The sequence below is a fragment of the Vulpes lagopus genome, chromosome 10 (assembly GCF_018345385.1).
Source record: "Vulpes lagopus strain Blue_001 chromosome 10, ASM1834538v1, whole genome shotgun sequence".
Taxonomy (NCBI): Eukaryota; Metazoa; Chordata; class Mammalia; order Carnivora; family Canidae; genus Vulpes; species Vulpes lagopus.
This window is the reverse complement of record NC_054833.1, coordinates 109,086,255-109,108,366: the sequence shown is the minus strand read 5'-3', so window position 1 is coordinate 109,108,366 and position 22,112 is coordinate 109,086,255. Positions and strand designations below refer to the sequence as shown.

At 37.0% G+C, this 22,112-nt stretch overlaps 1 protein-coding gene across 4 annotated transcripts in view; it reads left to right on the top strand.

The window, feature by feature from the left end:
• The window catches only part of CBFB (core-binding factor subunit beta), a 59,830-nt gene extending 38,152 nt beyond the window's left edge, over window positions 1-21,678 (top strand). For 2 of the 4 annotated variants that reach the window (XM_041771976.1, XM_041771974.1), the window contains 2 exons: window positions 5,693-5,788; window positions 19,435-21,678. In XM_041771976.1, coding sequence (XP_041627910.1) covers window positions 5,693-5,788; window positions 19,435-19,503 — 165 coding nt within the window. In that variant the 3' untranslated portion in view covers window positions 19,504-21,678. Of the gene's footprint in view, window positions 1-5,692; window positions 5,820-19,434 lie in introns of all 4 variants that reach the window. The other 2 variants (XM_041771977.1, XM_041771975.1) reach the window with 1 other exon arrangement.
• The last annotated feature ends 434 nt before the right edge of the window (window positions 21,679-22,112 follow it).

Sequence of the window (22,112 nt, the reverse complement as noted above, 5' to 3'; positions counted from 1 at the left end):
TATATAATATTTTGTTTAACCCAGTATATCCAAAATATCATACTTGGACATAAAATTAATATAAAAATTAACTGTTCTAGCTCACATTTTTTTCTTTACAAGTACTTGAAATCTCATGTTTATTGTCCATGTACAGACGCAGACTAGCTGTTCTTTTTTCTTTTTCTTTTTTAGATTGATTGATTGATTGATTGATTGATTGATTGATTTGAGAGAAAGAGTGAGTAGGGGAGGGGCAGAGTAAGAGAATCCTCAAGCAGACTCCCCGCTGAGTGAGGAGCCCAATGTGGGGCTCAATCTAATCATCCTGAGATTGTGACCTGAGCCAAAACCAGGAGTCAGATGCGTAACCAACTGAGCCACCCAGGCACTTCCAGACTAGCCACATTTAAAGTGTGTAGTAGTCACATGTGGCTAGTTGTTACCATATTGGACAGGAAAGCCTTGTGTACTCTTGTAGATATAATATACTATAATAAAATGTTTTAAAAGTTTATCATAAGTGAATATAACTCTGAATAGAATTGTAGAAAACAAATCATGTTTGCTGATTGTATTTTCATCTTTCAATTTCTTTTTTGTAATTTGTAGGGATAAAACTCAATGTCTTTATGCTTTTGGTTTTCAATAATTGGGACTCTGAAAGTTTAAAAATCAAATTTTTGGCATTTCACCCTTGGATACTTTAATCAGAGATTTCAAACTAATTTTAAACAAAGCTTAACTGAGTCTTCAATTACCATAAAAAGATCAATGCCATCAACTTATATTGATCTCAGAGTAATTCTTCAAAGGCTCAAATTATTTAAAATCCAAAGTGTGGGCATATTGTCCTGATGAATTTTTTGTATTCCACGTCAGTTTTGTCACAGCATTTCGTAGTTCAAAATGTACTTTGTAGATACATAAATATATTTCTAATTTATACAACTGTAACTTCTAGGTGATTGGCAGACTATCTTCTTTTTTTTTTTTTTTTTTAATTTATGATAGTCACACAGAGAGAGAGAGAGAGGCAGAGACACAGGCAGAGGGAGAAGCAGGCTCCATGCACCGGGAGCCTGACGTGGGATTCGATCCTGGGTCTCCAGGATCACGCCCTGGGCCAAAGGCAGGCACTAAACCGCTGCGCCACCCAGGGATCCCAGACTATCTTCTTTTGATACAGTTATGAATTACATGTGCCACATCTTGTTCCTAATAAATTTTTATTTCATGGTTTTTAAATTTATTTATTTATTTATTTGAGAGGAGGAGAGCTTGTATGTATGCATTAGGGTGGAGAAAGGGGCAGAGGAAGAGAGAGAATCCCAAGCAGAGTCCTTGCTGAGCACAAAGCCCAAGGCAGGTTGATCCCCATCCCACGACTGGGAGATCATGACCAGAGCCAAAACCAAGAGCCAGAGACCCAACTGACTGAGCCATCCAGGTGCTCCTTTGTTTCATAGTTTTTAAAAATTCACTGAGAATGTTACTTTTTTTTTTTTTTTAAGAGAAAGAGCTACTAGAGCAAGGAGGGGCAGAGGGAGAGATAGAATCTTAAGTAGGTTCCATGCCGAGCCCGGAGCCCAACTTGGGACTGGATCTCACAACGCTGAGATCATAACCTGAGCCAAAATCAAGAGTCAGATACTTAACTGACGGAGCCGGCCAGACACACAGAGAGAGAGGCAGAGATACAGGCAGAGGGGGAAGCAGGCTCCATGCAGGGAGCCCTATGCAGGACTCGATCACGCCCCAAGCCAAAGGCACTCAACCACTGAGCCTCCCAGGCATCTCCAGGAATGTTACTTCTTATACAGTATGTGTTCCACCAGCATTTGTATTTGTATTATCAATATAAGAGCTAATAATTTTATCTTCACTATTGTACTTTTTAGATTAATTGGCTTTGGCAGTCACAAAAAAAGATGTTTCAGGGGCCATGCTTGCTTAATCAGTGGAGCACCTGACTCTTGATCTTACGGTTGTGTGTTGGGCCCTATGTTGGGTGTAGAGATTACTTAAATATATCTTTTTAAAAAATTTCACCTTTAGTGTAATGACCTTTCAAAAGTTTGATTTTGGTTCTATAATCAAGTTAGAAAAATTGAACTGGGGGTGCCTGTGTGTCTCAGTAGGGGGTCTGCCTTGGGCTCAGGTCTTGATCCCAGGGTCCTTAAATAAAGGCCTGCATCAGCTCCCTACTCACCAGGGAGTCTTCTTGTCCCTCTGCCTCTCCCTCTGCTTTTATCTTCTCTCTTAAATAAATGAATAAAATCTTTAAAAAAAGAAAAAAAATGAACCATTATTTGAATTAATGGATCTTCTATTTGACATACTTCATGATGTTGATGTAAAACTGGTGTCCTTTGCAAAGTTTTTGTTAATGAAGTCAGCATATAAACAGCTTTGCATTTTGTATGTGCATGACAATGAATTGAATCATTTGTCATTTATCAGTGAATTAAATCACTTGATTTAAATGAAGTTGTGTGAAGTTGTGCAGAGTGATGTTAAATGTACCGTCTGCAGCTGCTTGTGTTAAATTGTTGCCTTTGAAGTATATGTTGATGCTTCTTCAGCAGTTTTATTTCTTTGGTTTTCATGTGATCAGTGATACCATTCTGGTCCCAACAGAGAATAGTTATCTTATACAAATTACGTATTCCATCATCAACTTTTTCGGAAATGAATTTGATTCTTAATTTTTCATTAAATACACGCTTCCAGGTATTTTTTTTTTTTACGCTTTGAGTTTTTAAATTCATTCCTGCAGAAAGGTATTACCAAGCCATAAAATAAATATAGTTGTAGATTTAGGCAATAGAATAAAAACAAAAGCACTGCAGCAAGAATGGTCTGAATATTCTCTGTATGCCTTTATTTGCCACGTGGGTTTCACTACACCACCTTTTATGATGACCCCACCTAACTCCTTTGTGCAGATCGTGGTTAAGACCATAGTATAACAGGTGGCTGGTGGGGACAGGAGTGTTGACAGCTGTGCCCACTGCCATCTGAGATTGTATAGAATTTGTTGTCCCTAGCCATGTTGAGCATACTTTATGGGTGAATATTTTTTTATCAGGAGTTGCCCTTTATGCTGCCGTTGAAGGGGTAAGTGTTAGTTAAGGATAATGCTGGCCATCACCAATTGTTTTTCAAATTACAGTGCAAACTGTTCACTGCACATATGTTTCACATCTTGCTAGAAAGGACCAAGACAGAAGCTAGAGTTAGAAAGCAGAAGGCTACCATATCTCTCTTGGTTTATTTTACTACAACTGTTAGTAATAATACTTTTTTCCTTTTAATGAAATAAAAATTTGTGACCGTTGCTAGATTATACATTAGTAGCTAATAACTTCCTTAGGAAATTGGATCATATTTCATGTCATATGCTCTCATTTCATCATGAAATATTCCTCTACTGTACTTAAATCACAGTTGACATTTATATATTGATTTTTGTCATTTTTCATCGTCTGCCTGCCCAACTAGACCAGAGACCATGAGGAGAAGCACCATTTGTCCCCTCACATTGTATATGTGGCACCTTAGCACAGTGACTTGGATGTAAGGAAGACTCAAACGTTTGTGGAATAAATGAAAAAGTGAATGGATGCACAGGATAGGAGTATCCTGTTATCCTAGATCTATCCCAGTTGATAGCTAGCTAAATAGTAGAAAGCCCTTGGAGCTGGGAACAGGTGCTTGCTTCAGCAGCACATAGACTAAAAAATAGGAGTTGGGAACAGTGTTCTTTTGCAGGTACCTCAAGCTTATACAGTATATTCTGAGAATACAATAGGAATGTGTAATGATATTTAGTCAGATGTGTTAACTTGATATATCTGCAAGTGCTTGTAAAATAATAGCAGTTATCGAATGCTCTCCATTACTATGCTTAAGCTTGTTTTGTCTTATTTAATCTTTACAACAGTCTTATAAAGTAGATATTACTACTATGCCTATTTTACAGCTGGTAAATGCATCATAAGAATAGAAATTTGATTACAACTTTTAAGTTATAGACATCATGTCAGTGACAATGTTAAGTATTAAGCAGCCATACTGATAGTAACAAAAGCTGCGTCACACAGAACAAGATACCAAGTAGTATAGGTACAGTCCAGGTGGGTATAGCACTTACTTATATTACAGGGGTCCTGGGTTGTCATCTTCCTACTGTGCTCAGTGTGTTATTGCATCCCCATAATTATGTTTGTGTAATGGCTGCTGTATCTCTGGGCATTGTATCAGTTCGTGGGAGGAGAAAAGGTGAAATGTCTCTTAAAAGACTTTCTTAGAAGCCCCATTAGATGAGCTATGCTTCTGTCCCATTGGTTAGAACTGAGTTACTGGCCACTCCTTGCTATAATGAATCTAGGTGTGTGAATATTGATGACTTTTTTTTTTTGGTATTTTTGTCTTTTAGTTTCTTCAAGTATACTATTGAAAAATCCTAGTATTGAGAAGTGTGTGACTACAATGGTTGAGTTCTGTGCTCTAGACAATGAGAAAGCTTTTTTAAGTTGGGAATATTGTGGTCAGATTGTGCCTAAGGCATGTGATGGCTCTGTGTGTTAGATTGGGGATGACAGAATGGAAGCAGGAAGACACTGTTGAGATCTTTGCAGTAATTTTAATTTTTATTTATTTATGATAGTCACAGAGAGAGAGAGAGAGAGAGATAGAGAGAGAGAGAGGCAGATAGAAGTATCTACCGACACAGGCAGAGGGAGAAGCAGGCTCCATGCACCGGGAGCCCTACGTGGGACTCGATTCCGGGTCTCCAGGATTGCGCCCTGGGCCAAAGGCTGGGGCCAAACCGCTGCGCCACCCAGGGACCCCCCTTTGCAGTAATTTTAATAAGGGATCTTAGAAGCCTGAACTAGGAAAATGTAGAAAATAAAAGGAGACTAAAGATTCCAAAAATGTTTAAGAAGTCTGATGGCTAGGACTTGGTGGTTGATTGGCCCTGTGGAGATGCAAGAGTGAAGAGTCAAAGATGAAGATGGCTTAGGTGTCTGGCAGAAATGATGGAGTGGTGCCAGGAATGGAAACTAAAGGGGAGTAAAGGAGAAAGTTTAAATTAGTTGTCCCTTAGGCATAGTGAATTTGAGGTATCTGGATTTTCTTCATGTGCAGATCATTATTGATTGGGAAGGGATTAGGATAGATTTGTTACATGTTACAAATATTTTTTCTTGATAATATCCCTAATATCCCTTGGACTTGTATTTACTTTCTGTTCATCAGTTTCTAACATTTATATTAATAAATTCTGTTAATATTCTCTTTTATATATTTCTGGCTTTAGTGTCATAATTAGAGGGCCGGGCCTGGCCTGGCCTGTCTTGTGCCCAAATTATAGAAGTATCTACGAACTTTTTTTTTCTTGAACTTCTGGCTTAATTATTGACTAGTACAAGATTTTATTTTGGTAAATAGGATGAGGTAAAGAAAGGGAAGAACATTTTCAATTATTAGAATATGATTGAGCCACATGTCCTATATCCAAAATGTAATATCAAACATGAAAAAACTGAAGTTTTTTTTAAAAAGTGACTCCAACGTTGGCTTTTTTAAATGGTTTTGATATTTAGAGAAATACTTTGCTATTTATTTCCTCCAAGAAACAAACACTGTCAAATTGAGTTTTTATTCTAAACCCAAAGTCAAATATCCTTTTCATGTATTCTGACAGCAGGAGGATGCATTAGCACAACAGGCCTTTGAAGAGGCTCGGAGAAGGACGCGTGAATTTGAAGACAGAGACAGGTCTCATCGGGAGGAAATGGAGGTGAGAGTTTCACAGCTGCTGGCAGTAACTGGTTAGTACTTTCCCCCAACCTCTCAGGCTCTCTTTGTCATGTTTGTGCATAATGTTTTTTATAAATAGTTTAATTTTGTCTTTTGTTTGTCAAAAGTTAAACTATGTCTTTGTGTTTATTAAATGTAATTGCTATAAAGAGACTTTGGTCTTAATTTTAAGTTGTATGTGAATTCATCATTTATTGATCCTCATAAAAAATCATTTACTGTTGGTCATGTATATATTCTCTTAATTCATTGATCCAAATATCTTTTCTCTTTTTTTGTCTTGGTTATTTGTAAAAATTACTTTATGTTATCATAGAATACATATTTTTAGAACATTATTAAAACTCTTTGGAAATAATATTACTTTACATTTTTTAATGAATGCTTGTCTTGATTTGATAACAGTGTAATGTTCAGCCATTTGTGTATTCTCTTTTACTAGAGGAAAATTTAATATTTTTAAACTAGTCAAAGAATAGAATTAACCTAATCCATTTTTCTTTAACTTTTTTATGGTACAGAGGTAAAAATCCTCACCAAAGAAATATGTAACTTAATTATTATAAGGCTAACACCCTAATAACTACTATCCAGATCAAAAAAAATCAAATTTTGACAGCTACCTTCACAGAGCCCTCCATGTGGGCATCTAATTATGACCTTCTCCCTTCCCTCAAAAGTATTGCTATTACCTCATTTTTTACAGTAATCACTTCCTTGTGTCTTTTTAGTTTTATTACCCATCCCTATTTCAGTCTTCAACATGGAAGGTTTGCCCAATGTTTAAATTTGATATGACTTTTAATTGACGTGATTTTTTTTCTATGTAAAGTTGTACCTTACTTTAAGCAGACTTTAATTTTACAATTAATATTTAAAGTATTTATACATTGTTCAAAAATCCAATTTCTACAAAAAGTATGCCTTAACAAAATAAAATAATCAAGACAAGAACAACTGTGTTTGAAAAGGATATTGTCAAATGTTAATGTATGCTCCAAGTTTATAAGCTTGATTATCAACATAAACATTTCACACAAGAAGAAATAGGAAAAGCACACATTCATATTCAATAATGAAAAGAAATGGAATTAAAATATAATTATAATACATGAACTAAATAGAATAATTTCTAGGCATTAAAAAGAGTTCTGCAGATTGGTTGCACAACATTGTAAATGTATTTAATACTACTGAACTGTACACTTAGAAATGGTTGAGATGGTAGGGCGCCTGGGTGGCTCAGTGGTTCAGTGTCTGCCTTTGGGTCACATCGTGATCCTGGGATGGAGCCCTACATCAGACTCCCTGCAGGGAGCCTGCTTCTCCCTCTGCCTCTCTCTCTTGTCTCTCACGAATAAATAAATAAGATTTAGAAAAAAAAAAAAAAGAAATGATTGAGATGGTAATTTTTATGTTTTATGTATTTTAACACATTAAAAAATTTTTTAATCAGTATTTTAATGACAGAAAATTGGTGGGTTTTCCATGTACAAAATTATATGTACACTATTATTTAAGTTAACACAAAAGTGTATGTGTGTGTACAGAGAGATAGTGGTGAAGAGCCCAGACACTAGAGCCAGACTGCAAGATCTAAATCTGGCTTTGCCACTTACTTTGTCATCTTGAACAACTTATTTCATCTTCCTGTGGCTGAGTCTCCTCATTGATAAAATGAGGCTAATAATTGTCCCTATCTCATAAGGTTATTGTAAGGATTAAATAAGCAGATACATGTGAAAACACCTCTTGAGTGTGTGGCACTGAGTAGGTGTACCTGCTATTATTGGTGTTATTTCGTGTGTATGTATCCCTCTGTGTGACAATATATTTTTAGAATGAATGAAAAAAATCGAGTCTGCTTAGTAGTTAGTGTATAAAATAAAATTATCTCTTAATGATTGAGTTTTCCCTTTGTCAGTGAGTGAATTAATCTAATAGGCTGAGAGCAACTGATGGTGCCCCCAAGAATGTAGTACTTTTTAGCTAGGAAAAGAGACAGGAGGGATATTATACAATGCATTTGTTTTCTTTGAAGCTTTTCAATTCTTATGATTAGACTTCCCATGACATTTTCTTTTGGAATGCTTGTATACGTAGTAGTAAGTTTATAAATATATATATGCATTTACCTTATGCTTCTGAACCTTTTTCTTCATGCTGTTTGTTCCCTGATAATGTACCTTTCTACCCATTTGTTAAAACCCAGGTTAAATATAATGTCAGTCCCTTCTCCAGCCTACTTGTTATTAGCCCTTCCACTTTGTAGTTTCCAGAGCACTTATTTCTGTTATTGTTCTTCCTGAACAATATGTTGAAACAATTAAAAACATGTCTGTCCTCTATTATAGATTCCCAATGAGATGGGGAATTTTTTAACTCTCACATTACCCACCACAGTGTTTTGTACATTGTGTTTAGTTATCAAATGGAGATCTTCAGAAAACAGTTCTTACCCTAGCTGTCTGAAAGCTAGAGTTAGAGTGTAGACTAGAATTTAGTTAAAGTAGTATAATACATGCTAATGGTCTTTGGAAAGGTTTTAAATGTTTATGATTTATTGGCTTATATATTAGGTAAGTTTTAAATAATGAACCTCAACTATTTTGTGCTGGATTCTGCACCAGGGACTGGTAAATATATAGATGAAATGCACAGGGGTGTCTGGGTGCCTTGATTTCAGCTCAGGTCATGACCTCAGGGTCATGGGATGGAGTGCCCTGTTGAGCTACATGCTGGGTTTGAAGCCTGCTTAAAATTCTCTCCCTTTCCCCCTGCCCCCGCCACTTGCTCGCTCTTGCGCTCTCTCTCTCTCTCTCTCTCTCTCTAAAAGAAAGAAAGAAAAAATTATGGTTTCTGGTCTTGAACACTGTCAGTCTTGAGGGAAAATAGATATATAAACACATATTTGGAGACTACTATAGCAGTAGCCATACATAATGGAGGTTCAGAAGTATGATAGTGGACAGTGGCAGTGTAGAGGATTGAGTGCTTACATGTGCCTCTGCCTGAGGAATTCACAGGAGAATACTATTGCAAGGATTTGAAGGAAGAGTGGGAGTTTGCCCTCTGGACAAGCTAGGGAAAGCATTCTGGGCAGAAAAAACACTATATGCAATGGCACAAAGCACTAAGAGACCTTGTTGTGTCTGAGAACATGATTGGTCACTCTTTCTGGAACAAGCCAATATGGCTTTAAATGAATGTAAGAATTGTTTTATGAAAAGTGCTCTTCAGCTCCATTATATTTGAAAAATAACTTTGATAATTAATGGAACAATTATTTAAGTTTTTGCCTATATTTTGCTTTAAAAAATGTAGATTAGTTGACACTAAGAATTGTCTTAAATGCTAGCTTGATTATTCTTACAAATATGGTACTTGAAAAACATTCTGGTGTTGTGAGTATATCTGTATGTATGTTTATATTGTGAATGAACAAAAACATTGTTGAGAGAGGTGTTAAATGATTTGTTGCTTAGATAGTTTTCCAGTGGGTTTTATGTCAGTGATTTGAGAGCATGGCTTCTGTAGTCAGGCCTGGTAGAGACTCTGGGTCCATCACTTGCTAGTCTCTCTTAAGCTTGTTTTCTCATAGAAATTGTGAGAATTAAATGGGAAAGTGCTTGTAAAAGCACTTAGTATGGTGATTGGCTTGTGTATGCCCACAGTAAATAATAGCTCTAAAGTACTTCTTGAGCACTAAAAGCTCTACCACGCCATGCTGGTTCCAGTTAATTGAATTATCTGGCTAAGAACATCCTTTTAGTTCTCTAAAGTCTGTCAGGGCACTTTCGCTGCATTATGACCTGGAGCATAGAAAAAAATGATTGGATTGTCATCAATGATTTAAGATCCCATAGTCTCTTGAGGCAATAATTTATAACATCAGTTCTTGTAGAGAACTGTCATCTAAAAAATTGGGCTGGGATCTGAGTCCAGAGCTTGCACTGGCAGTCACTTACAGGAGTTTTGGGTATGCATATCTTTTGGTACTTTTGGTGCATGTATATTTTGCTTCCCTTTAAAAAAAAAATCCATAATGGTGTGCCTGGGTAACACAGTCGGTTAAGCAACCAACTCTTGGTTTCAGCTCAGGTCATGATCTTGGTATTGTGAGATTGAGCCCTACTTTCGGGCTCCCCGCCCAGCACAGAATCTGTTTGGGACCCTCTTCCTCTGCCCCTTCCCACTGCACTTTCTCTCACTCTCAAAATAAATAAATAAATCTTAAAAAAAAATTTTTTAAATCCACAACAAATTCCTAATCAGCTTATTTTCTTACAGTTTACCTTCTTTTTCCTAAAAGGAGAACATTAGAGAAAATTATTGTCCATTCCCTCTCCCACCCCCATAATTCAAACATCTACAAAGGACATTATGTCATATACTCTAACATTCTTATTATAGTTGAGGAACCTGAGACTCAGAAAAATTAACTGACTTGCTTTCTTTCAAGTGTTTGGTTAATGGAAAGAAGAGTGAAGACTTAAATCAGTTTCCTAACCAAAACTCCTCTACAAATATAGCCTAGCACTGGGAAATGAATTTCCACATCACCCATAAAGATGATTAAGTTGAAAAATAAAACCTGCCAGGAGAGGTTAGAAACCGTTTTGCCTGGAAAAGGAAAAGCTGAGGCAAAAAAGAATAATAATGATTCCAGTGGGTGGTCCTGGTGCCTGACTGGAGATGAAGGCTGAGGAGCAGTGGTAACTCGTGGGTGGCAGTAACCCAGTAAATGGTCCTTGGAAGCTTGAGATCCTGGCAGCACAGTGGCTTAGGGATGTCCCACCCCTGTTTGGATAACCTCTGAGGCCCCTAGCCCTGCAGTGCTAAATTTGTAATGCTGATGCTCTTGAGCATTTAATACACATGTAAGCTTAAGGTTACTAAGAGTTTTGATTTGTGCCAGTGTCTTTTTACCTGAAATCAGTTATAAAACTCCCTGAGCATGTGTAAAATTTAGAAAGTTTTCAGTCTATCATTCATGGTAAGATTTAGCATTTTCTTTTTCTGATTTTCTGGAAAAAAGGTTATTTTAGTAGTTTGATATGTTTCTTTACCTTTCAGAGATGATAGCAGCCTATCATTAATTTGGCAAGTGAAAAACTATAGTGAAATGAAGAAACATTGTTTTAGTTACGTTGTCCAAATACTGTTAAATCTTTGGTGACAACAAAATGGTGTGCAAAAGGTACAGAACACTATGTATGATATCTTTGCCCTTTGGGTATTCTTTTAAAAGGAATTCATGCACATATTTGCTTGAATGTGCACCGTCTCTCTTTAATAGGATATGTAGGAAACTAACTGAAAACTGCAGGGGAATCGAGTATCCTGGAGCCACATGGGAGGATGATTACTTTTCATGTTATCTTTTAGACCTTTTGAATTTTGTATCCTGTGCATCTATTACATGTTTAGAAAAGAAAGAAAATATGTTTTTAGTGTTAACAGAAAATGATGGAACTAGAAGATTCTGGAACTTGCTATCTGTCTTCTGGCTTATGGCCTGTTTCTAAAAATGTGAAATCCTTCCTTTGTGTGAAATTTTGTAGAGAACCCCAATATATGATAGAGCACTGCTCTAGGTGAAGCAGGGGTGGGAATTACTCCGATTTTCTTCTGTAGTCCCTGGAGTGTTTTCATGGAACCCAGTATCTGGCAGAATGTAACTGTGAAGAACCTTTGATGTGTGCTTCAGCGTGGATGGAACTGAGGGAATGATGTTGAGTGAAGTCAGTCAGTCAGTCAGAGAAGGACAATCATCATATGGTTTCACTTGTATGTGGAATATAAGAAACAGTGAAGGGATTATAAGGGAAAAGAGGGGAACTGAGTGGGAAAAATTAGAGGGAGACAAACTGTGAGAGACTCCTGACTCTGGGAAACAGAGGGTTGCAGAAGGGGAGGTGGGCAGGGGAATGGGGTAACTGGGTGATGGGTACTAATGTTGACAAACTAAAATTTAAAGAGAATCTTTGATGTAGTAGGATGAGCATGAGGTTTGTAATAGATTTCTCTGGTTTTGAATCCTGGCTCTCTTGTTGCATTGTGACATTAGGAAAATTACTTATCCTCGTGAGCCTCATCTGTAAAACCAGGGCTTAAGGCCCTACCTCCCAGGTTGTTGCCAGCGCAGTATCTCTTAGATGGGCTCACTTCCTCTTTTTTCACTTTGGCTCACAGTCTGTCTGGAGTGGCAGTAAAGACAGGCATATCCTAACTGTAGACTGTGAAAGTCAGAGATATTTTGCCAAGATACATTATATTCTGGTGTTGGTTGTTTGGTTTTTAACAACAGTAAAGGGTTTTGAATTTTTCTGGGTTCTGCTGGAGGTAGAGGCAGCAGTTACCCAGGGGGGGTTAGTAGTGACTAGGAAGAGAGAGCACAAGCGGAACTTCCCGAGTTTGGGTAATGTTCTGTTTCTTTATCTGGGTTACATGGGCATATTCATTTAATGGGAAACTCATCAAGTTACACATTTATGATTGGGGCACTAGTCTATATTTTAATTAAAATTAGACATTGAAAAGAAAAAATAATCACAAGCATGTCTTCTATGAAGTGCCTGCCCATTGTTGTCTCTTCCCATGTAGTAGTAGCCAGGTGCCTTTTTACCTGAGATTCCTTCCATGATTTGAAAATGTTAACATGTTACGACATTTCTCTTCAGGTCACATATCTGTATAACTAATTCAAATGGCTTACTCTGGGATTTTGTGAAAGAAGATTGAGGTTAGTAAAGGACAGAACGAGTGCTCTGGTCATAAATATATTGGAAAGACGCCTCTGTTACGTGTTAGATAGCAACTCATGTACACTCTCTGTGTCTAGAGACTGCCTTCAACTTGATTTGCCTCTTTCTAAAACTGTACCATCGTACTGTTAGCTCTTAATTCAGCTACATGGTGACAGAGTGCTGAAAGAGATTTTCTTTGTCATTATGTAGAAAATGCTTTCATCTGGTTAGTTTATAAAGTGTTAGCAAATAAATTCTTGTCTTTAATGTCAGAGAATGGGTAAATAATTATTGCTTATTTTACTATAGGCAGTTTTAATACAATTCCATAAATCATAGGAGAATTTTAGGTGGAAACTATTTGGAAATAAAACAGGCAAAGGCTTTATGTGGTTTTTGTATTTGTGTTTTGTATGTTTTCGGAGCCTTCGATTCTGTGTGGTCCAAGAAAAAATCTCAGCCACTATTTTAAATTCCTGCAGACTTCAGTTTTCAAATCACTTTAACTGTACCAACACTCATTTTTGTGTAAGGACAAATTAACGTAAAAGTCGGTCTATACTGTGCCTTCCTAACGTCTTTTAGGTAAAGGCAGTAGATAAGAGTGAAACAGGAATAGGATTGAAGAGAGAGGAAGAGGATACTAGATCTTCTCCCGTACTAGGAGAGAAAGAGAGTCTTTGTGAGGCACCTAATGGCTCACTCAGTTGGTTAAGCATCTGCCTTCAACTCAGGTCATGATATCAGGGTCCTGGGATCAAGCCCTACAGGGCTCTGTGCTCAGTGGAGAGCCTGCCCTCCCTCTCCCTCTGCTGCTTCCCTGCTTCTTCTCTCCCCCTTCACTCTCTCTCTCAAATCTTTAAAAATGAAGTCTTTGGTCTCTATCATAGGAGATACAAGCTTCACTAAAATTTATTTTATTCTAACCTTATGTTTTAGTTTTTTAAAATTATCTTATTGGCAGGATACAAGTTTTTTTTTTTAACATGTCTAATGTTCATAAAGATTTTTAAGTTTATTCATGAGAGACAGAGACAGAGAGAGAGGCAGAGACACAGGCAGAGGGAGAAGCAGGCTCCATGCAGGGAGCCCGATGCGGGACTCGATCCTGGGACCCCAGGATCATGCCCTGAGCCAAAGGCAGATGCCCAACCACCAAGCCACCCAGGTGTCCCGATATGTTCATACAGATAACTGGAAAGTGATGAGCAGGTTTGTTGTGACAGCGTGCTTACTATGTGTCAGGCAGTATTCATCACAGTATTTGTTTTATACCACTGAGGCTGAAAAAGAGTAAGAAACTTATCTAAGATCATACAGCTAATAGAGCCATCCCAGTCTGCACCTAGAAATGTAGATTATTTCCACTATCTCTTTTAAGACTTTTTTTTTTTAAGATTTTATTTATTCACTCACAATAGACACAGAGAAAGAGAGGGGCAGAGACACAGACAGAGGGAGAAGCAGGCTCCATGCAGGGAGCCGGACATGGGACTTGATCCCGGGTCTCCAGGATCACGCCCTGGGCCAAAGGCAGGCGCTAAACCGCTGAGCCACCCAGGGATCCCTATCTCTTTTATTTTGAAATGTCACTTTATATGTAAAGTTTTCCTGAAGTTGTGTACTTTATAAGAACTATATTTTTTGACATGCCCATTAGACGAGCTCTTACAATCTCCTTACCTGACAGGTGTTTATGATTGTCTGCTGACCTGGTTTACCCTTTTGCATATGGGGAAAGTACACTTCCTTCTCTCGTATTAGGACTTAAAATTTCTGTTTAGTGACTCCTCCAGCTTTAGCATTTGGGAGCAGCTAATGATAAAACCTTGGGGAATCACTTAACCTGTGGTTTCAGGCTCCCAGTTTGTAAGATTAGAGTTGAACTAAATCTCTAACATACTTTGCTGCTCTAAAATTCTGTAATTCTGTGCTCTGATGTTTAGTCAAGTATCAGACATGAAGTAGTAAGCACAGTATGTGAACATAGTATACACTCAGTTGGAGCTATTTTTAAGTATTAGGGCATTTTCTCATGAAGAGTTTTCAGCGATTTGATAATCTTGATAAAAAAAGAATGGAAGTCAACCAAGAAATTTTATTCATTTTCATTTGGGAATCCCTGCTTTTGGTTACTTCTGCACAGCCCTGACCAGTAGGGAAAACTCAGTGCCTGGTGACTGTTTATTGTCACTCCATTTTGGGCTCATCTCATGTCTGCCTCCTCAAAACTGGATTTGCCATCTTTCTGGACATTCTGGTATATTGAAAGGAAGAGAACAGGAGCAACTGGTAGTAAGAAGTCTGTAATAAAATGTCTAGATTAATTCTCTATAAATATTAAAAACAGATTTGTATTCTGAACAGTCTTGTGGGTATCTGCTTTATATTAAACCCCTATTCTGAAATAGTTGTTAATAAAAATCAAGGACCCATGTGGATTGACAGTGGAAAAGAAACTAGAAATTATGAACTTTATGCTTTTATAATAATTGAGTTTAGAGAGTTTCTTAAGCCACCATCTAGTGTAGCTGATTACTCATAGAATTCCTTCTAAAACATCTAGCTCTCATGAGAAAGCTCATTCAGTTGTTGAATTCCAGTCCTGTGGAAGCTATTTCACTGAACCTCAGTCTGTTTCTATTTGTTTCTTTCATGTGACAGCCTGTACATCTAACCTCTGAACAAGAAATTTCCTTCCAGTCTCCCAGCTCTCTTATTCCTCTCCCTTCAGCTCTCACACTCTCTTGACTTCCTCAGCTCTCATTTGTCCTATTTTTGTTTTTCCTTCACAGTGTCTTCCCTTACATCTTCCTGATTCTTCTTTACAGTGTAAATAAACCACAAACACAAGTAGATAAGCTTTACTCCTCTCCATGCCTTCACCAAACTATATTCTTAAAAAAATAATAAACCCATGGGAACTTGTGCACAGCTATGAGCAGAAGGGAGAACTCTAGCTGCTGATGAACACTGTCATTCATCCTATTATTATAAAACTAATTTGAAAATTACTCCTAAGACAAAAGCTGAAATATCCTTTTGACCAAGTATTGTTGGTAGGTTAATAGTGATTTGTAAATATATAATTAGGATTGATTTTTCTCAGTGTTTCTTCATTGCTCAGCCCCTTTCTAACCTTCATTGACTGAATCCAGATGCTTATATCACCATCTCTGATTTTGCAGAATTGATCTGCCCTTACACTACATTTAGCATTGATTCTGTATAGACCTTAAATTGGTTTTTTGTTTTGGGGTTGCTGGGTTGTTTGGTTTTTTTGTTTTTTTTGCTGAATATGCATTCCATAGCTTTTTCAGTCTGTACCATGCAGCATAACTTTAACATGACTAGTTAATTGAAATAAATATGCTAAAATTTAGTAAGCCATATGCTAATAAAAATAGTGAAAATCTAGGGATCCCTGGGTGGCGCAGCGGTTTAGCACCTGCCTTTGGCCCAGGGCGCGATCCCGGAGACCCGGGATCGAATCCCATGTCGGGCTCCCAGTGCATGAAGCCTGCTTCTCCCTCTGCCTATGTCTCTGCCTCTCTCTCTCTCTCTCTGACTATCATAAATAAATAAAAATTTTTTAAAAATCTGCTAGAGGAATGTATCAAAATTTATAAGACAACAGAAGTTAGTGTTGAGTTTGATTTGATTTGTTTGAAAGTGAACAAGGCAGTGTACTTTCTATCTAAATAACGTAATGCTCTTGAGAAATGATGACATTACTGGAGCTTCTGACTAAATTTGATCATGCAGTGCAGGTGTGACTTGTTGAGATGTTTCTTTGAAGGTCTACAATGCTCTTTCTGTAACAACTGTGTTAGATCTTAAGAAGTGAAACCAGTATGTTCAATTTTGGGGTAGATTTGTTTCCAAAAACTGACACAGACAATGAAGAATCAATTGGTGACTATAATGCATGATTCCATTAGCTAAAGATTGCACAGGTAATTTCAGGGTGGTCTCAATTACTGGTATGTATCAGAAGTGACTACAGACAAGAGCTAGATGAGGAATGGTGGTGGCATGGACTAGGATAAGAGGGGTAGAGGCAGCCAGAAGTAGATTCAGGATATAGTCAATGAAAAAAAAAAAAAAGGACATAGTCAATGGAGGACTGTCAGAGCCTATCATGGAGTGTACAAGAAGGAGATATTAGGGTGACCTCAAGCTTTTTTGCCTGAACTACTGGTAAAATGGACTCACCATTGTCTAACCTAGGAAAATCATTGCTGAAGGAATCAGGTTCTGTATACAATCAGATGCTTGTGCTCAACTCACATTTACAGTTACTAAAGAAAGCATATGGAAGAAACATGCACTGGAATTTGTGAAAGAGACTGAGAGTTAATACTGTATGTATTAGTGACCAAAGGGGCACTAGTTTACATTAAAAACTTTATGTAGCAGAGAGTGTCACACAGGACCCGTTAGTTGTTAGATATTCCCTATTAAGGAATTTGCCATCAGTAGTTTAACTAGAAATGTTTATTCTAAAGTGAAACTTGAAAGCCTCAGTGTTTATAATTGTCAAACCTCTTAGTTATTAATATTGTTACAAAACTACTTCTGGGTATGTAAGTGGATCAGGACTATAATTTTTCCCCCAGTTTTGCATCTTATTTAGATATTTTATCCACATTTATTTGTTTATTTATTTATTTGCTTATTTAAAAGATTTTATTTATTCATCAGAGAGAGAGAAGCCCCCAAATGCAATTCTTAATAAATAAATGTGGGACAGCCCGGGTGGCTTAGCGGTTTAGCGCCACCTTCGGCACAGGGCCTGATCCTGGGGACCCGGGATTGAGTCCCACGTTGGGCTCCCTGCATGGAGCCTGCTTCTCCCTCTGCCTGTGTCTCTGCTTCTTTCTCTGTCTCTCTCTCTCTCTCATGAGTAAATAAATAAAATCTTTTTTTTTTTTTTTTAATTTTTTTTTTTTTATTTATTTATGATAGTCACAGAGAGAGAGAGAGAGAGAGAGAGAGAGGCAGAGACACAGGCAGAGGGAGAAGCAGGCTCCATGCACCGGGAGCCTGACGTGGGATTCGATCTCGGGTCTCCCGGATCACGCCCTGGGCCAAAGGCAGGCGCCAAACCGCTGCGCCACCCAGGGATCCCTAAAATCTTTAACAAAAAATTGCATTTGGGTTTTTGGGAGGAGGGTTTGTTTTTTAAGAATTGCACTTCTTGGGGCACCTGGGTGGCTCAGTCTTTTGGGCATCTGCCTTCAGCAGGTCATGATCCCAGAGTCATGGGATTGAGCCCCATGTCGGGCTCATGCTCATGCTCTCTTGCTCTTATAAATAAATAAAATCTTAAAAAAAAAAAAGAATTGGAATTTTTAAATAACAAATTTTCATGTTGTACTCCAGGTCTTTTTTTTTTCCCTCCATATTTATGCAATTGTATAAAGGTATTTGTAAAGTACAGTCATGTCCATTATTTCTACATTGCAGAAATAGAACCTGGTCTTTTCTAAGCAGTTAAAATTCTGTTTATTATTCTTGCTCTTAGATGGTGGCGTCCCTGAGGTGGTGGTTCTTTTTTTTTTTTTTTTTTTTTTTTTGAGGTGGTGGTTCTTGGTGGAAGCTCTGAGAACATTCATTTTTGCTTTTGAGATAATACTTTATTCATAGTAATGATTTTATTACATGAGGTAGAGATTTTTAGTGAAAACTTGTTTGGCAGAGATGACATTCTGTAAGATGAAATTCACTACTACATTTTTTTTTTTTTAATTTTTATTTATTTATGATAGTCACAGAGAGAGAGAGAGAGATGCAGAGACATAGGCAGAGGGAGAAGCAGGCTCCATGCACCGGGAGCCCGACGTGGGATTCGATCCCGGGTCTCCAGGATCGCGCCCTGGGCCAAAGGCAGGCGCCAAACCGCTGTGCCACCCAGGGATCCCCACTACTACATTTTTCAGTCAATTAGTAGACTATATACTTTTGTGTGACTATGTAAAATAAACAGTAGTACATATGTTTTAAGGTTGCTGATAGCGTTTTAATTAGTTCATTCATGGAAAGTGCTTAGAACAATGCCCAGCATATAGTTGGTACTCAGTAAATGTGAGCTATTATTTTTTTTTTTTTAATTTTTATTTATTTATGATAGTCACAGAGAGAGAGAGAGAGGCAGAGACACAGGCGGAGGGAGAAGCAGGCTCCATGCACCGGGAGCCTGACGTGGGATTCGATCCCGGGTCTCCAGGATCGCGCCCTGGGCCAAAGGCAGGCGCCAAACCGCTGCGCCACCCAGGGATCCCCAATGTGAGCTATTATTAAAAGAAAACGTTTAATTGTAAGGTGACTGGATGATGTGTTTAACCCTGTAGTCCAAAAACTATAAATGTAGATTTGCTGTTCTTTTATATATAGTATGTATTTTGATAATGCTGTTTTGAATATAATGAGTTTTTTATTCTTGGCTTCTTTTATGGAAACTTCAGCAATATATATATATATTTATATATATTTTAGCAAAATATGTTTTAAATATTTTATTTATATGATAGAGTGAGAGAGAGAGAGCATAAGTAGGGGGAGTGGCAGAGGCACAGAAGGAAAGAGAGAAGCAGACTCCGCACTGAGCAGGGAGCCTGATGCGGGCCTCGATCTCAGTACCTGGAATCATGACCTGAGCCAAAAGCAGACCCTTAACCAATTGAGCCACCCAGGTGCCCAGCAAAATATTTAATATGTAATTTAAATTGTTCTTTTTCCTTTTATATATGGAGATATTGGCTGAAAACCTTTTAGTTGTAAACTCTTTTAAGATGCTGTGTCTTATACGTTATTTATCTAGCACTTTGATTTTCAAAATATGTTTTGACTCCCAATTATGACTTTGTCATTGCAGGCAAGAAGACAACAAGACCCTAGTCCTGGTTCCAATTTAGGTGGTGGTGATGACCTCAAACTTCGTTAATTAGCAGCACAGCAGATGTGCCCACCCATCTTTACATATATACATTGTTTCTAGTTGGCAGAAATAATCATTAAAAGACCAGAAACTGTGATAACTGGAGGTACTACGGTCTATTTCTCAACCTTAGGCAGTAACAAGACATCACAAACTGCCATGGTTTTGCACTATGATTATATAATACCTGCATTTCTAATTTTGTATGCATGTAGCCAGTAATTTGAAATTTTTTTCTATGCAAGCTTACCTTGTTGGCATTATTTTAGTGAGTTGAAACTATCCACTTTTTTGTAAAGCTCTTTTTTTCCTCCATTTTAATTTAAAAGTTTATGTCATTTAAGAACAAGTCAAGAAATTTAAATTTTATCAGAGGGTTTTTTTCCCTAATCAGTTGTTCTAATTATTTTTGAATTTTAGATGTGTTGGTTACATAGCTTCATTTTAGGTAAACATTCTTGGTTATTTGTTTTATTTCTGTGTTTTTATAGTTTATGGCATTTTTAAACTGCTGATGTGTTTGCATTATTTACAAGCTAAAAACCTAGTAGCATAGAGCTGTCTGCCACAGCCTTTAACACAAAGTTTACAGTTGTTAAAGTTGCAGTATCCTTTTAAATGTTGATCAGCTCCTTTTTCTTTCTTCCTTAAACATAAAAATTTTTTAATTGGTGTTAACTAATCTGCCCCAAATCTGTTTTACATTCTGTTCTGTAAACATGAGTTTGTGTGGAGATATTCTCCATAGGTGGTAATAATACTCTACTGAAATGCCTAAAGAAGTCGCAGGTTGGCTTCTGTTTTATTCAGGGATTTTTTTTTTTTTTAAGTCAGAAAAGGGATACTGGAGCTTCTTCATGTATGTAACAGCATATTAAACTGGAGACAGTGATGAATCAGCTACCAAGGTAATATTGTATTAAAATCATGTTTAAGATAGCTGCTTTTATGTGTATTTTATAATGCATGCTTTTGTAAAAACATTGCTGGGTAACAAAAGATTAGTCTTAGAAAATGTTCATCTGTGCAGAGATACATTTTCTTCATTAATTATTCTGGGAAAAAACTCACAGGTTATATATATGGTATTTTCCAAAAGGACTATTAATAGAACCTTTTGAGATGAATTAGTATAAGAATATTTTTTAAATAGGCTCATTGTCAAATTGAAGGCAACTTTTTTTTTTTAATACAAGACTGGAAAAAAAGTGCTAAGTTATTTGGCACCTCCTTACAAATATTTTTCATGGTCACATTCATTGAATGTTACTACATTTCTGAATTTTTGCAAAAATGTATTTTATCATAATAGAATGGCATTATTTTAAAGAGTTTGAAAAACTGACATGGTCAATTCAGAAAAGGAACTGAAGTCTGAATAAGGTCATTGCATTTAAAACACACACACAAATACTTGACTGTGAGGGAGGTGTGACTTTCATTGTATATAGGTCTTATAATTCATAGACACATCCTGTATCTCAGAATAAAAATATTTGTTATATATTTGAAGTCATGCATGGGAAAGAGTGTGTTTAAATTGTTATGAACAATAATGCGTCATAAAAGACCATGCTGATCTTGTGTAACTAAGTACTATGAATGAATTTGGTTGGTATTTAGTGTTGTGCAGCTCACATGTTTACACACTCAGTGCCCTAATTTCCTCTGAGGCAATTGCCTTTTAAGTGGCCCTTAAAGTGTTTTAAGGTTATTTTATCACAGAGCTCCTTGGTTTTTGACTTCTGCACTTAATTCTTTTAATAACACAATGATGGTACATTTTTTTTCTCTATTACTTCTAGCTAAGGGCTTTCATTCCACCAATAACTAAGATCAAATGTTATTAAATGTTCATTTCGCCATTCTTCTGTAAATACTCGATTTTTCCTGTCATTCAGCACAGTGCTGCTTCTGTCTATCTTAATGCTGGCATTAAGATCATGAGCCCCTTTTCTCCAATAGTGCAGGCTTTGAAAACTCTTATTAAGTTATTGATGCAATTTGATATTTTTCCATAATCTGTATTTAAACAAAATTACATCATTGCATCATCTTTTCTAAATTCATCTCCATTAAAACTTGCCTTAAGCTATCAGATTGCTTTTGCCACCATTAGCCATACTGTATGTTTGTATGTTTCATTTACTTTCACAATAAACTTCTGTGTAGTGAAAAAAAGATCTTGGTTCTTCATTGACCTAACCCAACAATTTCTACTTTGGTGCTCATTATGACGTGAAAATTGACTTCGTTGTTTCCAAAATGTTCTTTCATTTTTTTTTTTTTAATTAAAAAAGAAACACACACAGTGGCATCTAGTGGTCATTTCTGCTGATACCAAAGAAAATGTAATGTAAATATCACAAATAATAACTTCCCAATGTATGTTATGGTTTCCTAAAAATCTGGTCATACCCATCGTATGAGCTACAGCTATAAAGTTACTGACCTTGCAGGGGAGGAAGAATTCCAGAAATTACACATTCAAACTAGTGCCATTATTCAAGGTAGTCATTTTAGGACTACGTACTTAATTTGTGCATATTATATCAAACATACTTAGGATTTGGGGCTCTTGGATAGTGCAGTAGGTTGAGCATCTGTCCTACTCT